This window comes from Pocillopora verrucosa, chromosome 12 (assembly GCF_036669915.1).
Source record: "Pocillopora verrucosa isolate sample1 chromosome 12, ASM3666991v2, whole genome shotgun sequence".
Taxonomy (NCBI): Eukaryota; Metazoa; Cnidaria; class Anthozoa; order Scleractinia; family Pocilloporidae; genus Pocillopora; species Pocillopora verrucosa.
Window position 1 is genome coordinate 10,341,885 of NC_089323.1, and position 16,060 is coordinate 10,357,944.

Consider the following 16,060-nt stretch of genomic DNA (forward strand, 5'->3'; position numbering starts at 1 on the left):
TGTAGGTAGTTTTCTGTGAATAAGACTAGTCATGGTAAATGAGATCAGGGATGAGATTACCCTTACGACTCTGCAGCAACTTTAATTCTTGCTGCATGGTTGAGCACATAACATCAAACAGTAATCTAACAGCTGTTTTTAGAGCTATCATGTCATTGTAACATCAACGTTGGACAACCTAAGTTCCATCCTAAAGCGGACTACACGTTGGATTTTAAATTGAAAGCAGGGATCAAGGACATTTCTTAGCAGCACTCATTTGTTGGTCACAACGATATGCTAATGTATACTAGCAATTGTTTATTGGGTTGGATCAGTATTTGATCAGTAACGGGAAATGTAATAGAGGTGTTTGTGTAAATAATAAACGAAAACTCTATCATAAAGTATCTTTCTTCGACAAACCCTAGATGTAGTTTAAAGACTTGTTTCCAATGATGACGTCGTGGCGCCATGAAAGAGATATGTGGATAACAGCCAACGAAGAAGTGGCAGACGAATTCCGTTGTACAATGAACGACTTGCACCCCAAACCAAAAATTTGAAATCGCTTCTAAACGAACAATTTACATTAGTTTTTGGAAGTTAGCGGATTTAAATTTGGCCACAATACCCCTCCGAAGGAGAGAGCTGTTAAACTCTCAAATTTTACAGCTATGTGCGTTCAATTTCTTTAAATAGCTACCGCCACCAGAATGAAATACATCCACCTTTTAAATAAGATTATTATGCTCAGACTGAAAATAACAGAAATTGAACGGAATAACTGACTTTGTGTAATCTAACTGAAGAATTGCCTAATTGACATAAAAAAATAAGCAAAGTAGATATTTAAGAATTAGTAGGACAAGACTACTATTGAAAGAGCATGAGACTCACCTTTCAAGAAAATGACAATACAAATGAGTTACCCCTGAAAAATTGGCATATATATTGTGACTTTTTTTTGGGTTATGTGCTCCTTTTGTTTCAGTCTGATATGAGGGCCCATTATGACGACAATCCTCTCGAACTCGAGAAACTCGCGGTTGTGGTGCGTATCGGTTCGGTGATTCTCTAAGAAATCTCACCGCGGTAAGTTGAACAGCGAACAAAAGGGTGTTCATTTAATTAACTCGGAACACTATATGGAGAAGTGTTTATCTCTCGTGAAATTTGAAAAATAACAGGAGAGAAGCCACCTATTTGCAATATTATGGTATGAAGGATGTCAAGGATAATCACCTTCAAAAGTAGTCATTGTATCATGCTGTTTTAACACGATGTTTAAGACTTGTAAATTGATGCTATGCTCTTTGTATTTTCTTGCTTTGAAGCATTTAGTCGGTTTATAATTGCAACACCTGCCTGTACTGTAAGGCACGTAGTAAAGTCATTCGAAGTAGTCATAATCCCAGTTTTAATGTTGAAAGATTGAATATTTCCTGTAAAACTGTAGTTCAAGCCTGCCATGACTTCAGAACTTTGCTCAAGGTACATTCTTGCGTGGGGACTAACATAATAATAATAATAATAAAGACTTTATTTTACGAGGGTAACACATAATAGCATAGCTAATAAACTTGTGGCCCTCAAATTCAATTACAATTTCAATTACATCAGCAAACTGTTATGATCAGAATTACAAGCCGAGGTGCATTTACCAAGTGTTCTAGTTTCCAAATTGGTCTCCTAATTGTTGCAATCAAGTTCACTCCTTTTTAAGCCTATCTTCAGCTGGACCATCCTGTTACACGTGGAAACATCAAATGCTACTCATATATTCCAATAATTTTCTGAATCAAAAGTTATCATTTTTTTGAATAAGCTGCTTCCTTGAATTGTGCTCCAGAAGTTATTAATGGTATTGAAGAAAAAGGGGGAAAGTTCTTGAAGCATTCTAATTTACATGAAAATTCGTTTTAAACGTTAATTGCGACGGCGACGAAATCATCTGTGAAGCCATACTAGCAATTAACTTTCATGTAAACAACCATGATGAAGCATGTTATGTTACAGTCAAGTTCATTCCTTTTTAAGCTTATCTTCAGCTGGACCATCCTGTTGTATGTGGAAACATCAAATGCTACTCATATATTCCAATAATTATCTGAATCAAAAGTTATGATTTTTTTTAATAATCTGCTTCCTTTAATTGTGCTCAAGAAAAGGTAAATGGTATTGAAGAGAATGGAAGAAAGTTCTTGAAACATTCTAATTTACATAAAAATTCACCAAGAACGTTAATTGCGGCGGCGACGAAATCATCTGTGAAGCTATAATAACAATTACCTTTCCATGAAAACAAACCATAATGAAGCATGTTATGAATAAATTTCATCTCACCCAGTTTGACTGTAGAATCCAAAATCTAATTAACTAGCAGGTGATTAGGAAAAACGTCAATGTGTTTTCCCTGCTTCTATCATTCTATGTACTTTTTCTTATGGTCATCCATTTTTAATATCCATCTTTTACCAGCTGAAATTCAGAAGTCCTGACATGTATGATTGAAGTATGTCAAGCATTAAGGTTTGATTGTCAATTTGCTCTTCATTACTTGTAAACAGCTTATTTCTGGCAGATTTGAAAATTTCTGTAAGCTACCAGCAACAGGTTTTTCCATTGCAAGTGTGTCATAAGATCAGATTTTAATTATCTGCTTTCTTAACTGTGCTCCAGAAATAGTAAATGGTATTGAAGAAAAATGAAGAAAGTTCTTGAAACATTCTAATTTACATGAAAATTCTTTATAAACGTTAACTGCGACGGCGACGAAATCATCTCTGAAGCTATAATAACAATTAAGTTTCCATGCAGACAACCATAATGAAGCATGTTATGAATAAATTTCATCTCACTCAGTTTGAATGTAGAATCCAAAATCTAATTAACTCGCAGGTGATTAGGAAAAACGTCAAAGTGTTTTTCTTGCTTCTATCATTCTAAATAACACAAATTAATCACTCCACCACGTCAGTGTTTTTTTTTTTTGACGATACGTACTTTTTTTCTTACGGTCATCTATTTTTAGTATCCATCTTTTACCAGCTGAAATCTGTGAAGAATCAAGTCCTGATATGTATGAGTGAAGCATATCGAGCATTAAGGTATGATTGTCGATTCGCTCTTCATTACCTGCAAACAGCTTATTTCTGGTAGCTTTGAAAATTTGTAAGCTACCACCAACAGGTTTTTCCATTGTAAGATCTTGTAAGTGTTCATAAGATCAGATGTTCATCACATAGTTTTTTACATTTGAAAGCTTAAGTACAGGTTAATGAATACAGTATAATTAAATCAATTAATACAATATAATTAAATCAAACTCCTGAAATTAAGTTGACTACATGATTCAGAATAACTCAGAATAACGTAATAACTCTTAACCAGGATGAAAAAGCAATGCCATTTATGAATTTTAAAAAAGTAAATGCCAAAAACTTAAAGATGAAATGAAAAAATCTACTACTAAAATATGGCATTTGTATTCACTGAGATTTTAAATATTAGATAGCATACACAGAGATATAAAAGAGGCTTTGTAAAAGAAAAATCAGGGCAACAAGCAAATGACATTAACTAGCTCACTGACACCTGCTCACCTGAATTCAATCCGTAAAAGGAACCCTGTAACATGTTTTATCTTCTCACACTTAAATCAAAACAATAAATATAATTATTTGCAGGCAGGTCTGGGAGGAAATTAAAGGCATGGATATATTTTAACTATAAATTAAAGAAACACATTACAATTGAATGGAGCAGAAGCATATTACCTACATGTCGATGCTTCTAAATACAGCTATGATAGGAATTTTTACGCCATTGTCTTCACGTGTAAACCGAGTGCAATAGACGGTCGTAAAAGCAATTTTACGACCCATGAAGGGTGCCCTGTGTATCAAATATATCAGGTTCAGTGCCTCCAGAGTCATAAGCCGGGCTTGTGGGGCAAAAAAATAATCAAATAATCAACAAGTTTTTCCAGGCCAATTTATCGAGAATCAACTGTAAATTAAGTATATTTTCCTAAAATAGTATGGGGAAATTTAAAATGTGCTTTTCTTTAAATTCCGAGGGTTTGACTCAGTAAATTCAAAAGAAAATATCTAAGCAAGTTACAGAAATGGTTCTCGAATTGTAAACTGATAATGCGTTCACAAAACGTCCCGAAATATGCTTTAATGATAGTGCCGATACGAATTTATGGGGGTGTTGCAAAACTACGGACCAGAAGACCGTGGAACCTCCGAAACCTGCGGAACCCTTTATTTTTTGCCGAAGAATAATAATGAAATAAAATATTTAGCTAAAAAGACCTTAACACGGTTTGAAAGTTGCTTAGGGTAAGGTTTTCGGGTATAAAGATTACTTTGCAAGAAAAATACATTTAAATTATCCTTGACGACGACCAACTTTAACTGTGGCGACACCTACCGCGCAAGGGTATGTAGAGTCATAGGGAGCAATGAGTAGTCACCTACCCCGAGTGTTAATAATTGAACCATAAATTGAAAGCTCCAACGTTTTGGGTACCGCGATATGCTAGTAACAGATCATCCAGAGGCTCCCAGAAAACAAAAACAAGCTGGAAATGGCGGCCTCTAATTCCGTTTTATCGTACATGACGCTGGAGTGAGGAACACGAACGTAAAGTAACATCATCGTCTGTGATGCATTGTGATTGTGAAACTTAATGTCATATTGTTTTTTTGTTTATTTCGTGTACGCGTTAATTACCCGCGAGTGTTTTTATTTTTTATTGGTTATGTACTTGTGATTGATGTTTGTACAGTTGGATGCGTGATGCTACCGTAATTATGTCAAATAATATGTCAGATTTTGTGCATAAATTTAGTCCTATGGATGAATTTTTATGTCCACTTATATTTAATTTTTTAAATAAATGATGAACACAATTTCGGGGTGATCAGGGCGTCCGGACTTGCGAATTCATAGCGTTTTGCCTGCAGTGGATTCGTTTGGTTGACTCACAGACATATCTTAGAGAGGATAAGTTAGAGGTCTACTGATCTGCAGTTTAGAAACATCTAATTTATCGTTCATAATCACTAATGAAATTCCGAGACTGTAACTCAATGACTTCAACAGAAAATATCTAGGAAGGTTTCAGAAACGGACTCGTGAATTTCAAAACGTACTCTTCAATTCGAAAACTGTGAGCAAAAATTATTTACGCTAACCTTGTGCTTGGCAGCGTGCTTGCGAGCTCAAATTGCCAGGGCCCGTACCAATACACGATCACAGCTTGGACGCTTCTTGCAAAATGGGCTGACTATCAATTTTAGAGATTGATTCTTCAGTTTCTAGCATTAAGAAAAAACTATTGTATCGCAAACAATGTTCATCATAACCCGAGCATTAAGTTTACCTCGAGATGTTGTGCGAAGAGAACTGAATTAGCTCATGTTTTGTGCGACAAACCATTTCCTGAAGTTCGAACAAATCGAAGCCACTTTCTAATTAACGATTTTGTAAAGTATGAACACACTCACCACCTGATTTGTTGCAAAAAATCCACATGAAAAGTAGAAGGGTAGTATTAATTGTTAAAAGAAATTAATCATTTCAAAATTTTTTTTCATTCTCATATCGAAGAGTTACCAAAATTGTTGATAGAATTCTCGATGAGAGTAAGGATACTCAATCGAACAAACAACTTTTTAAAAGCAAAACGAATTCACTCTTCTCTAGGATGCTTATTAAGTATCATGTAAAAAAAGTAAGAGGATAGCATTAATTGTTCAAAGAAAGTAATCATCTCAAAAGTTAATTTTATTCATTCGCATAACAAAGAGTTAGCAGAATATAATTCTCGATAAAAGTAAGCATACTCAATCGAAAAAACAACCTTTTCAAGGTAAACTGAATTCACCCGAACAATATTTTTTGATCAACTGCACTGGCGAGGGTTAATCGATCGTTTAACGAGACAACGGACAGGCTACCTGGTTGGTAGCTGACAGGATAACTGGCCGACTTACGGACTGGTTTTCCGACTAGCTGGCTAGTTTACCGACTGGTTGAGTGACTGACTGGCTGGCCGACAAGCCTGTCTGGCCTACTGATTGACGAACTGACTGACGAGCCAAGCTGATTCATTGAATGCCCGGCAGACGGTTCACCTTGAACCTTGAAGAAACAGAGACAATGGCAGTGACAGTTACCATGAAGTGACGGTGACAAACGCAGAGACAAAGACAGAGACAATGCCAAAAAAGAAGACCTGAAGCGGACTAAGCGGACGTTAGCATTCTACTATGCGCAGTTTTTCATTTATTTATTTATTTATTTATTTATTTTGCCATTTCTCAACTGGGAGATCTTGATCCTTTCTTTATTTTTATTGTAGATCTATAACAAACGCTAATGAATTCAGGGGCATTGCTTTTTTCATATATTTATTGTTACTAGTAACAGTTTGCAAATACAATCTGTTCAGAGATTCTGCTGGTTGAAAGCACCCCATAATGGTGAACCCTATTTGGAGACTAACTCCACTTGGTGAATCTCAAGCAGGGTTTTCATTCTGGAAAGAGAAAAAACAATTTTCAAGTTAGTTTCTCATAATTACTCAATACATACTCCCCGTTCTTTTTCCTCTCGCTCTGTTATATAAAGCCGGGGTCAATGCTTATATCTCACGAGAAATTCACATGTTACTTCTTATTGTTACTTGTGCAGCAAACAGGCCACAGAGCAGCTTTCAATTGAGCGTCTAAAACCCAAAACTATAGTTATCGTAACTAACCAATTAAGACAAAGGTTACTAGCAGGCAACCTGCTTGAGGTGCGGTTAAAAGCGAGTGATCGAGTTGAGGTTGATGTTAGGTTTGCATCTGATTGGTTGAGATGGTGGCGCGAGTTTTTTTTGGACCAATCAAGGAGCGAAGTAAAGCAAAACCCCATGCACTTTCGATACTCAACTAAAAACGTTTCTAATCTCAAACAATTGATGTCTAACTGAGAGTAATCGTTTTCTTTTCTCTATGTCACCTCACCTGAACAAGCTTTTGATTTGATTTCTTTGATCGTTCCTTTAAGTTTGTCGAAGTCGCCCACCTCAACCACTGAGCCTCCACCTGCAATCTGCCTCAGGGTTTCCTTTTGCACGTTATTGCCAATTCCCACGGCCACTGTACTAACGTCCTTTTCCTGTTGTTGAGAGGTGAGCGAAAATAATTGGCGAGATTATTGTGAACTTTCGGATACAATGTCCAGAATATGATTAGAATATACTTATTGTACTCGGGTTGCGAAATGAACTTGACATTTGATTCCTACCCCCACCCACCCACCCCTAAAATGAGTAGTTTAAGTTTTGACTGATGGACCAAATCTTTTAAGAAGCATACTCTCCCCAGACTCATGAGGCCGAATTTGCATATGGAACCTCCATATAATTCGTTCCTTTGCTACGTATATCCACGAGTAAAAATTGACATCTGGCGCCAGCTGATGTAGGAGATGGGGTGGTATTTACGCTATGACATAAATGGGGAGCACGAAAAATTGACAGACCAACGACCTGCCTTTAGCCTACACGTACTACCATAGTAAATTTCCTCTATACGACTGAAATTAATAATGATTGACACTTCCAGTGAATAATAACTCACTTTAAATTTTTTTGCTAGTTTCTTAGCAAATTCCTTGAAGTTGAAACTTTTGTCAGGATGTGTTGGTCTTCCATCTGTTAATACAATCATGACATTTGGTTTGTCTGGTCTGTCTCCCCCTGCCTTGGTAAACAGCTTGTCTTTTGCCAATTTTAAAGCCAGATCGGTGCGAGTTTGAAGGTTCAGTTTTAGTGGCTCATTGGCTATTCTCCTCAAGAGATCTTTCTTGCTATGGTATTTTGAATCTGCAAAGGAAAACGCCAGTTCCGCTTGCTCGTTAAACGTGATGAGGCCGAAGTGATCTGCTTTGGGTGCAGGATTGAATTTCTTGACAAGGTCTCCCAAGAAGGTTATAACCTTTTCCAGGTTAGGTATCTTGATACTCTTTGATTTGTCGATTACAATTCCTATATCAAGTCCAGCTGTGCAGGGAGGACCTGCGAGAAAGCGAAAAAAAAATTCCCATCTTTCATACTCCATTTACAAAGCGAAATCTTGTTAATGTTAAAATTTCTTTAGAAGAACCGATGAAATTTCTATATGTATCATTTAACTCTCTATCTATTGTTATAATAAAGTTCAGATATAACGCAGGTCATTGGTTGAAAGAGCGTGCTCTGTAAGAGGATGGAGCATATAGAGCTAAGCTATAGCTGCCATCTGCCGAATTGTACCATGTCCGACCCTTTCCGGGACTTCTCTCCAGCTTTTTTTCCTCAGTTGAAAGTGAAATTTCGGATCAAGCGAGCAGGCAACAACCAAACAAAGGTTTGAAAACATGCCAGGCACCATTATTTGCGTTATAATAACGTGAGCAGAGACGAAAATCCCCGGAGAGAAAACGAGACGGACAGTCCGAATTTTGAAAGTTTTCACGCTCAATAAGATTGCAAGCTTACGTACGGTAATAAGAATAAAAAACAGCTAACACTCGTATAGTGTATAAATTTTCGTGTTCAAAAACAAAACAGGAATCATGAAAAATGCAGCCAAACTAACATAATTGTTAAAATTCATACTAATCATGACGGTGTCAGAGCGACTGCAATCATGCTGACATTGAGGATCATCTCTGGACATCGCAGTCAGTGAAGCATACCTCAGAAATTACATCGGCCACCCTTCGAGTGAACAACAAAGAGCTTGCTCTGATGTCCTTTCCAATACATTGAGTGGAAGGCCACATCAGTCACTGCAGCCGATTTTCACGGCGCTTTCATACCGTGCAATCTTCATGTTCCGTTGAATCTGGCTGTCTTCATTCATAATTCATTCCTTGAACAGCTTGTTTTCCTAATTGTTATGTGAAAACACTTGCGTGTTTTTATAAGCCACAATTCGACCGGATTTTACTTAACATTCTACTGTCAGATTGTGTATTAGAGACTAAAAAACTTCAGGCAAAAGTGTTAAATTCGACCTGCCGAACTATTTCAGTTTGTAAACTAATGCTGAGTGTGAGCTTTGATTGTTGGACATTTTGACAGCTCTAGCCTTGTACAGCCAATCAGGTTATTTAAATAATTCTAACAGGGATTCTGATTGGCTTATTGTAGCGTACGTTGTGAGAGTTTATAGAGCATGCTGACGACACTATTGCTCGCTTTGGAAATAAAGTTTGTTTTGAAAACTGAAAGTAATGCGGGGGGAATTTAACGTATTCTTTATTATAAAACCAATAGAGAAGCCTTGACATGTGCTCTGTTCTGATATAAAGCACTTAGGAAGCGGCTAGAGCACCCGAGAAGTGGAAAGAAACACTCGACTACGTCTCGTGTTTCTCCTTACAATTCTTTCGTGCTCTAGCCGCTTCATGCGTGCTCTAAGAAGAGGGCACAGTTAAGGCTTCTCTATTTGCTAATCAGGCCATGCTCGTGTTTTCAATCTATTCTCTTTCTTTGTAGAGAGTCACCCTTTGTCCGAGAGGCTAAGCAAGGTTTATGTCTCTCCTCTTATCTGCACTGCATCTTTCAATTTACCATTATTAAGTAGTCTAAGGAATTTGATTGCGCTGCCACATCTTTAACACTTTTTAAACTTTTGTTCTGGTGTAGATTAATTTGTTTGTTGTAAATGTGATGTAAATGAAGGCGTTCATTAGAGGTTGTTCTTTCCTTGCCTTTGAATGAATGTAGGAAGCGTAGCAAGGCAAAACGAAATCTGATTCGAAAACTGAATTTGAAGAAGTAAAATGTTTAAGTTGATGTGTGTTGAAGGGTAAAATAGGTAAAGTCGGCTTACAAGCCTAGTGATCCATTTGGCCAGTGAAAATACAGGCCAGCATGAAATTAGGCCCTTCTCCTCACCCCCTCCCTTCCAAGCATTTTTTTCATTTTTTCAGGCCCCCTTTATGGTTCGCCAGTAACTATTTATACACCACGGTGGTGAAAGGCTTTGTGAGACTATGACGCCCAAAAACACTTTGACCCACATCGTTAGATCCGGATCTGGTGGGTCTATTGTTAAGTCACCACGCTTCACACTCTTGACGCCTGTTCAACCAAGGTTTGGATAAGTTTTAAAAACAGTATACTGGCAAACAAAAGACAGAATCAAGTGAAATAACGATGTGATATATAAGTGCGGTCGCAGGATGAAGCAGATTTCTGAAATCTTATTTTTAAGCTCTGAAGTTTTTACTGAAGAATCTATTTTGAAAGAGGAAGAAGAATACTCACGACAGGGTCCTTCGTTACATTTAACTATCTTCTTAGCTGGGCCCAGTTCACTACAGTCCTTTCCACCGTTAAATGGCGGGGGATTGGTGCAGGTTCTCGTTAGTGTCTTTTTCCCTTCACCGCACGACACGCTGCACTCAGATTCAGACCACTCAGTGTATCCACCGTCAATGACTTGTAGGAGAGAAAATAACAGCAAGATTTTGACTTGATTAGGAAGCTACCAGGGCAAGTTAGATGTGAAATCTTTCAACTGAATACACAAGCAATAATGTTCTCAAAATGTTAAGTTATACACCATTTCACGTTGTTTTGTCACTGATGTTTATTCATTACGTCCCAAATCGACGATCTAATTGCAGTCGCTCAGTGCCGGGATTGAGTCAAATCATTCAGGCTTGACATACCTAGAGACTACGTTGAGACATAAAATGGACATTATTTATGGCACTCGTCATTACTGCCTTTATTTTCCTCTACCCTTCCTTTACAGCTTTCTGATCTTAACGAAGTACGGAACGTCTATTAGGTAACTAGGTAGGCTACTTAAAAGATTGACTCTCTATTTGCAGTAAACGAATGATCTTTTTTAAAATCATTTGATATCTTCTATTCGTTAAATGCAGTGGGATAAGTTTATGTCCAAAACTACAGATTTTTCGAGCTTCTCTTTTTTCGAATGTAAATTGGACCGCGATCTTTCAACCACGTAATCTTTACTTGAAAAACTTTACTGGCATCTCTTTTGAAAACGTTGATCGATACACAGAAATTTAACAAGGAGAGCTTACCACACGAAGCTTCTAGAATATCTCCCAACTGTTCGGAGAGGTCACCAAACTCAGGGTACAGAAGCACTTTTCCATTGTTGCCTGCAATCTCTGACAACGCCTTTTTTTCTTTATAGACGTCTCTACCGACTCCCACGACAATATTCCTCACGCCTTTGCTCTGTCAGAAAAGGGTGAAACCTTATCAAGGCCATGAATTTCTAGATTGCTGCATCAGATTTGTAAGGAAGTTGATAACTACGATCATCTTCGAGACTGTTTTATGCGAAGTTTATGAGAACAATACAAGAAATCTGACGAAGTTTGTTTGCATTTTTTTTACTTAATATCTTTGTTAAACATGTTTAGCTTTGGTAGGTGTCTTACGGTCACAAGCTCTGTTTGGTGGTCTTTCCTTTAAATTCTTTTTGAAAATGCTACACGGGTGTGCATCCTGTAAAAGGGAAGACTACTAAACCCTGGTGCTCTCTATCCTTATTTGAATGTAAGATATATGAGAAGAAGAGAGCACTAAATTTTACTGAATACATCAAGGTATTAAGGTGAAGTTCAGAATTCAATTATATTTACCTTTAAAACTTCTAACGAATCCTCAAACGGTATATCAGGTCGTTCATCCCATTTTGACTTAAAAGGTTTCCCATCGGTAAACATGATTATGAAGTTCTCAGCATTAGACCTGTCTCCTCCTTGTTCGGTAAACAACTCTCTCGCGACGAGATCCATGGCCATATCTGTTCGTGTTCCCCAGAACTTAGGTATCACATTTAATTTCTCCTGAACTAAGTCTTTCAATTTGTTTTCCTCGAAGTATGACTGATCGTTGAAGTTGCTTTCGATAACGACCTCCTTTGCAAAGGTGACGAGAGCAAAATGATTTCCTGATGAGGAAACGCCTTTCTTTTCCACTATCTCATTGATCAGTTCTATCTTCTTACTTCGCTGCCGCCTGTCCATGCTTTTTGATACGTCGGCCAGTATTGCAATATCCATCTTTTGATTAGGACACTTACCTACCGATGATATCATTTTTATCAATGATTTGTAATTTGAAAATTCGACTGCACACTTATTAACACACTCTGAGAGAGTAAACGGCTGGCCTGCATGCCGGTATAGGTGTTGTAGTATAGCACGTGCACTGGTCTCAACTAACTATCATGGCATTTATCCCTTCATTGTATAGATATCGAAAATGCACCCGAAAAAAGCGGTTTTATTGAGAATTGGTTTCACTCCAGCCCAGTCCTGTTTCAGATTTCAAGGTCTTCGCTTAGGGTTATCAATAACTACGCGATAAACTGAAATGTCATGCTTGGCTTTCAACTACACGGGTCGATAAAATCTGTGGTAAGAGATATTATCAACACTCCAAGATTAAATTCAATTCCACGCGCAGTCGTGTAATATCTTGTCTGTGTTACTTGCCGAGCAGCCAGCAGAAGTTATCAGAGCCGTACACATTAAGGGATTCGCCCATTCACGTCCCATTTCTTAGTGATGTTCATTTAGTACGCTACCTACGTGCTGGTCGCTATGTAGGAAAGTACAGAACAATTTTAAATTCATTATGAAGATTCAAAAGCCCTTTAAGGATGTATTACTTCTAACACGCCACGATTTCTACTTGAGTTTGGATGTATTGATTAATCAAAGAAGTGAATTGTCTCAAAGAATTTGAGATACACCAGCTGAAAAGATCCAGCTTAAAAATACCCGTTTTAATCAGCCAAAAAGATCCTTTTGTACTCTATATCGTGAATTCTCTGAGCATCGTATTCAATCACCATTGGGCTACTTGGGAAAAGAACTGGTTCTACTAGCAAGCGTTTATTTAGGGTTGCTCTCGACTATCCTTCTTCAGCCGTACTCTCCGAACTCCCTAAGTGTATCAATACCCAAGTATACACATGTCGGATCAATATCAGTATCTGGGCAACTGCCCACCTACCCCTCCCTTAACTCAACAACAGTCAATTTACAACGAGTTAAGGTTAATGTTGGGTTAAGGGAGGGGTAGGTGGGCAGTTGCCCAGATACTGATATTGATCCCACATGTCTATCATTTTTTCTATACTGATGGCACTCGTCAGCTACGAAACACGTAGCATCTAATTTACGCCGAAAGTAAAAAAAAGGCGAAAATTACACACCTTCCGGCTTAGGTACAAGTGTCTCTGAAAAGAAAAAAAAAGATATAGTTCAGATAATCGTCTCTCGATAATCATTAATTGTTCACAATTCTAATGCTAATAATGATAGCGATAACGTTAAGATGATGACAATGACAACTACTACGATAAAAGAAGAATGTTATCCTCGTCGATGGTGTACTTAGAATTAAGACATAGATTACCAGCTATGAACCTACTTCTCGCATATTTTTTTAAACCAGGTCGAATTGGGACTCAGTGAGCTAACCCATAGGCCACCTCATTATTCCCTAGTTGTATCAGAGCTGTCTATTAGTGTTACCTTTACAAATAGTATTTGTAAACTAAATCCTTGAACATTCCTGTTCTCTCAAACTTAAGGCCGTTTCCTGGGTGATGACCATCAATTAAAACCAGAATATTAGAAATCTCGCAGTCTTGAAAAACTGATCGCAATTGTGACATGCATGGCGAAAACGTTTCTGAACGTTTTTCGTTAAACAGGTGATAAGAAGTAACTGATGGTTGGTTGTAACAGTTATTGATATGAAAAGCGTTCCCACAGTTTGTCCCACTTAAAACGTTCTGATGGATAGGTAGCCTGTGGTGCTATGTAACCCAACAGCCTAAGTTATCAAACGGTCGGCAAAACAAAAAATGACAGAATATTGAGATTGCTTCAAAAGTTAAACCAGCGGGTGAGTTCGTTTAACGGATAGCCCAACCCCGGACGGCTAACTGAAAGTGAAGGCTAATGGACCTTTACGCGGGAAAAATTACTATTTAGGTATACTTTCTCCTGGCGCAGTCACAACTATTCTTAACTCACTGAAAGATTAAACAAATAGTAAAGACAACTTACCACAAGTAGCTTTCATGATATCGTCCAAATGTCCGGGAAGATCATCAAAATTAGGGTACAGAAGGAGTTCTCCCTTTGGCGTGCCAGCAATCTTGGACATTGTTGTTTTTTCTTGAAATAATTTTTCACCGACTGCTACCACAATTACGCTCACATCTTTACTCTGTTGAAAGAACATAAGTTTGACTTCATCAAGTTCAAAAACTGACCCGAAGGATCAATCTTAAACCGGTTCGATAGACTGATTTAAATTTAACTCTTTTCGCGTTTTCTCTTTGAAAGTCAAATTCAAAAGAGAGTAAACAAAGTGTAGCAGTCAGTTATATTACCTCTAATGCCTCCAGGAAATCTTCAAACGGTATATCAGGTCGTTCATCCCACTTTGTTTTAACAGGTTTTCCATCCGTAAACATGACTAGGACGTTCTTAGCGTCAGGCCTGTCTCCTCCTTGTTCGCTGAACAACTCTTTGGCGGCAAGATCCATGGCGAGATCTATACGTGTTCCCCAGAACTTAGGTATCACGCTTGATTTCTCCTGAACTAAGTCTTTTAATTTGCCTTCTTCGTAGTATGACTGATCGTTGAAGTTGCTCTCAATAATGACTTCCTTTGCAAAGGTCATGAAGGCAAAATGATTTCCTGAGAAAGAAGCGCCTTTCTTTTCCACCAGTTTATTGATCAGTTTTATCTGATCGCTTCGCACCTCAGGTGACATACTTTTAGATACGTCAGCCAGAATAGCAATATCCATCTTTTGATCTCGACAGCCACCTAGCAGCCGTGACATTGTATTAATACTTATGTTTAATAAGGTCGACATAAACACCTTGTGTCTGTTCTGTTGCGCGTAACCACAGCTTAACTAAATGTTGCCCTAAAATATAGTGTATGACGTAAATGTATGTCCAAGAAACTCTTTAGATATGATATGTGTCGCTAATGATTTAGTAAAATACATAAACGTAAGGAAAAGTGTAAAATAACAAACCTTCTGCCTGAGATAAATCTGAAAGAGAGAAAGGAATCAGAAACTGTCAGTTATAACAAAGATAATGCGAAATAACCATTATAATGGATCGCAGGATGGTTTGACCTGTGGGTAGCCTTACGCCTGAAGTGAAACAACCCGTTTAGAGATGTTAAAATGGTGTAAAAATGAAACCTGATGATAATAACGATACTGATAATTATGAAAACGATCGTGTAATCTGATCGTCCGAATGAGTGTATTCATCAGAACGACTGCTTTCGGAGGTAGCGAAAGACGTCTCAACGACCTTAATAGAATTCTTCAGTCGTTCACTAATTCTGACAACAGTTCTTCCTAAGAATTTTCTTATTCGGATGATCACGCTTAAAGCTGTGTTCAAATAATTTACATTTTCATTTGAATGAAAAGGAAAGGACAATGGCAATAACAATATCAGTAATAATAAAAGGAAGTTCATTGTTATTTGAGGCTTTAAACGAAATAGGTGCACATAAATGCTTCCTACCTGAAGACAGGCTTAAAGTTAAGATGATACAAACCAAAAAGTTTTCATCATCAACGAGGGCTCAAACTCTGGAACACAATGACAATGAGTAGCAAGTTAAACAAGTTAAAGAGTAACGCTGGACCAAAATGAATCTCTAGTCATAATCCGCTAATGCATAGAAAAGATTAAAAATGCTAATTATATCCTCAATTGGTGATAATTTTCATAAGTATCACAGACGTTTTCTGCTAATTCAGTTACGCTTTATTACCGACCACACCGAAGACGTGATGTTTATAAGCCTTTAAGTTTAAACGATAAACTGATGAAAACTTTATAGGATTACTCATTGCGAGTTTCAAATCATACCATTGTAGATGCAATAGTTTAATGATATCGAACGATATCTAATGAAAAAATCAGAAAGGAAGAATGAATTACTGGCACGCAGCACGCTTTTGTCGACACATCTGTC

At 37.6% G+C, this 16,060-nt stretch overlaps 1 protein-coding gene across 1 annotated transcript; it reads right to left on the minus strand.

Annotated features, from left to right (window-relative positions):
- Nucleotides 1-6,447: 6,447 nt before the first annotated feature.
- On the minus strand, nt 6,448-15,664 carry LOC131786432 (cartilage matrix protein). Its single transcript, XM_059103496.2, has 11 exons — nt 15,604-15,664; nt 15,096-15,113; nt 14,436-14,878; nt 14,107-14,269; nt 13,245-13,268; nt 11,662-12,104; nt 11,092-11,251; nt 10,301-10,474; nt 7,623-8,059; nt 7,005-7,158; nt 6,448-6,532 (listed from the first exon to the last, which is right to left on the minus strand). Exons 3-11 carry the CDS (start codon nt 14,856-14,858, stop codon nt 6,528-6,530), a joined length of 1,983 nt encoding a protein of 660 aa, XP_058959479.2. The 5' UTR covers nt 14,859-14,878; nt 15,096-15,113; nt 15,604-15,664; the 3' UTR covers nt 6,448-6,527.
- Nucleotides 15,665-16,060: the final 396 nt, after the last annotated feature.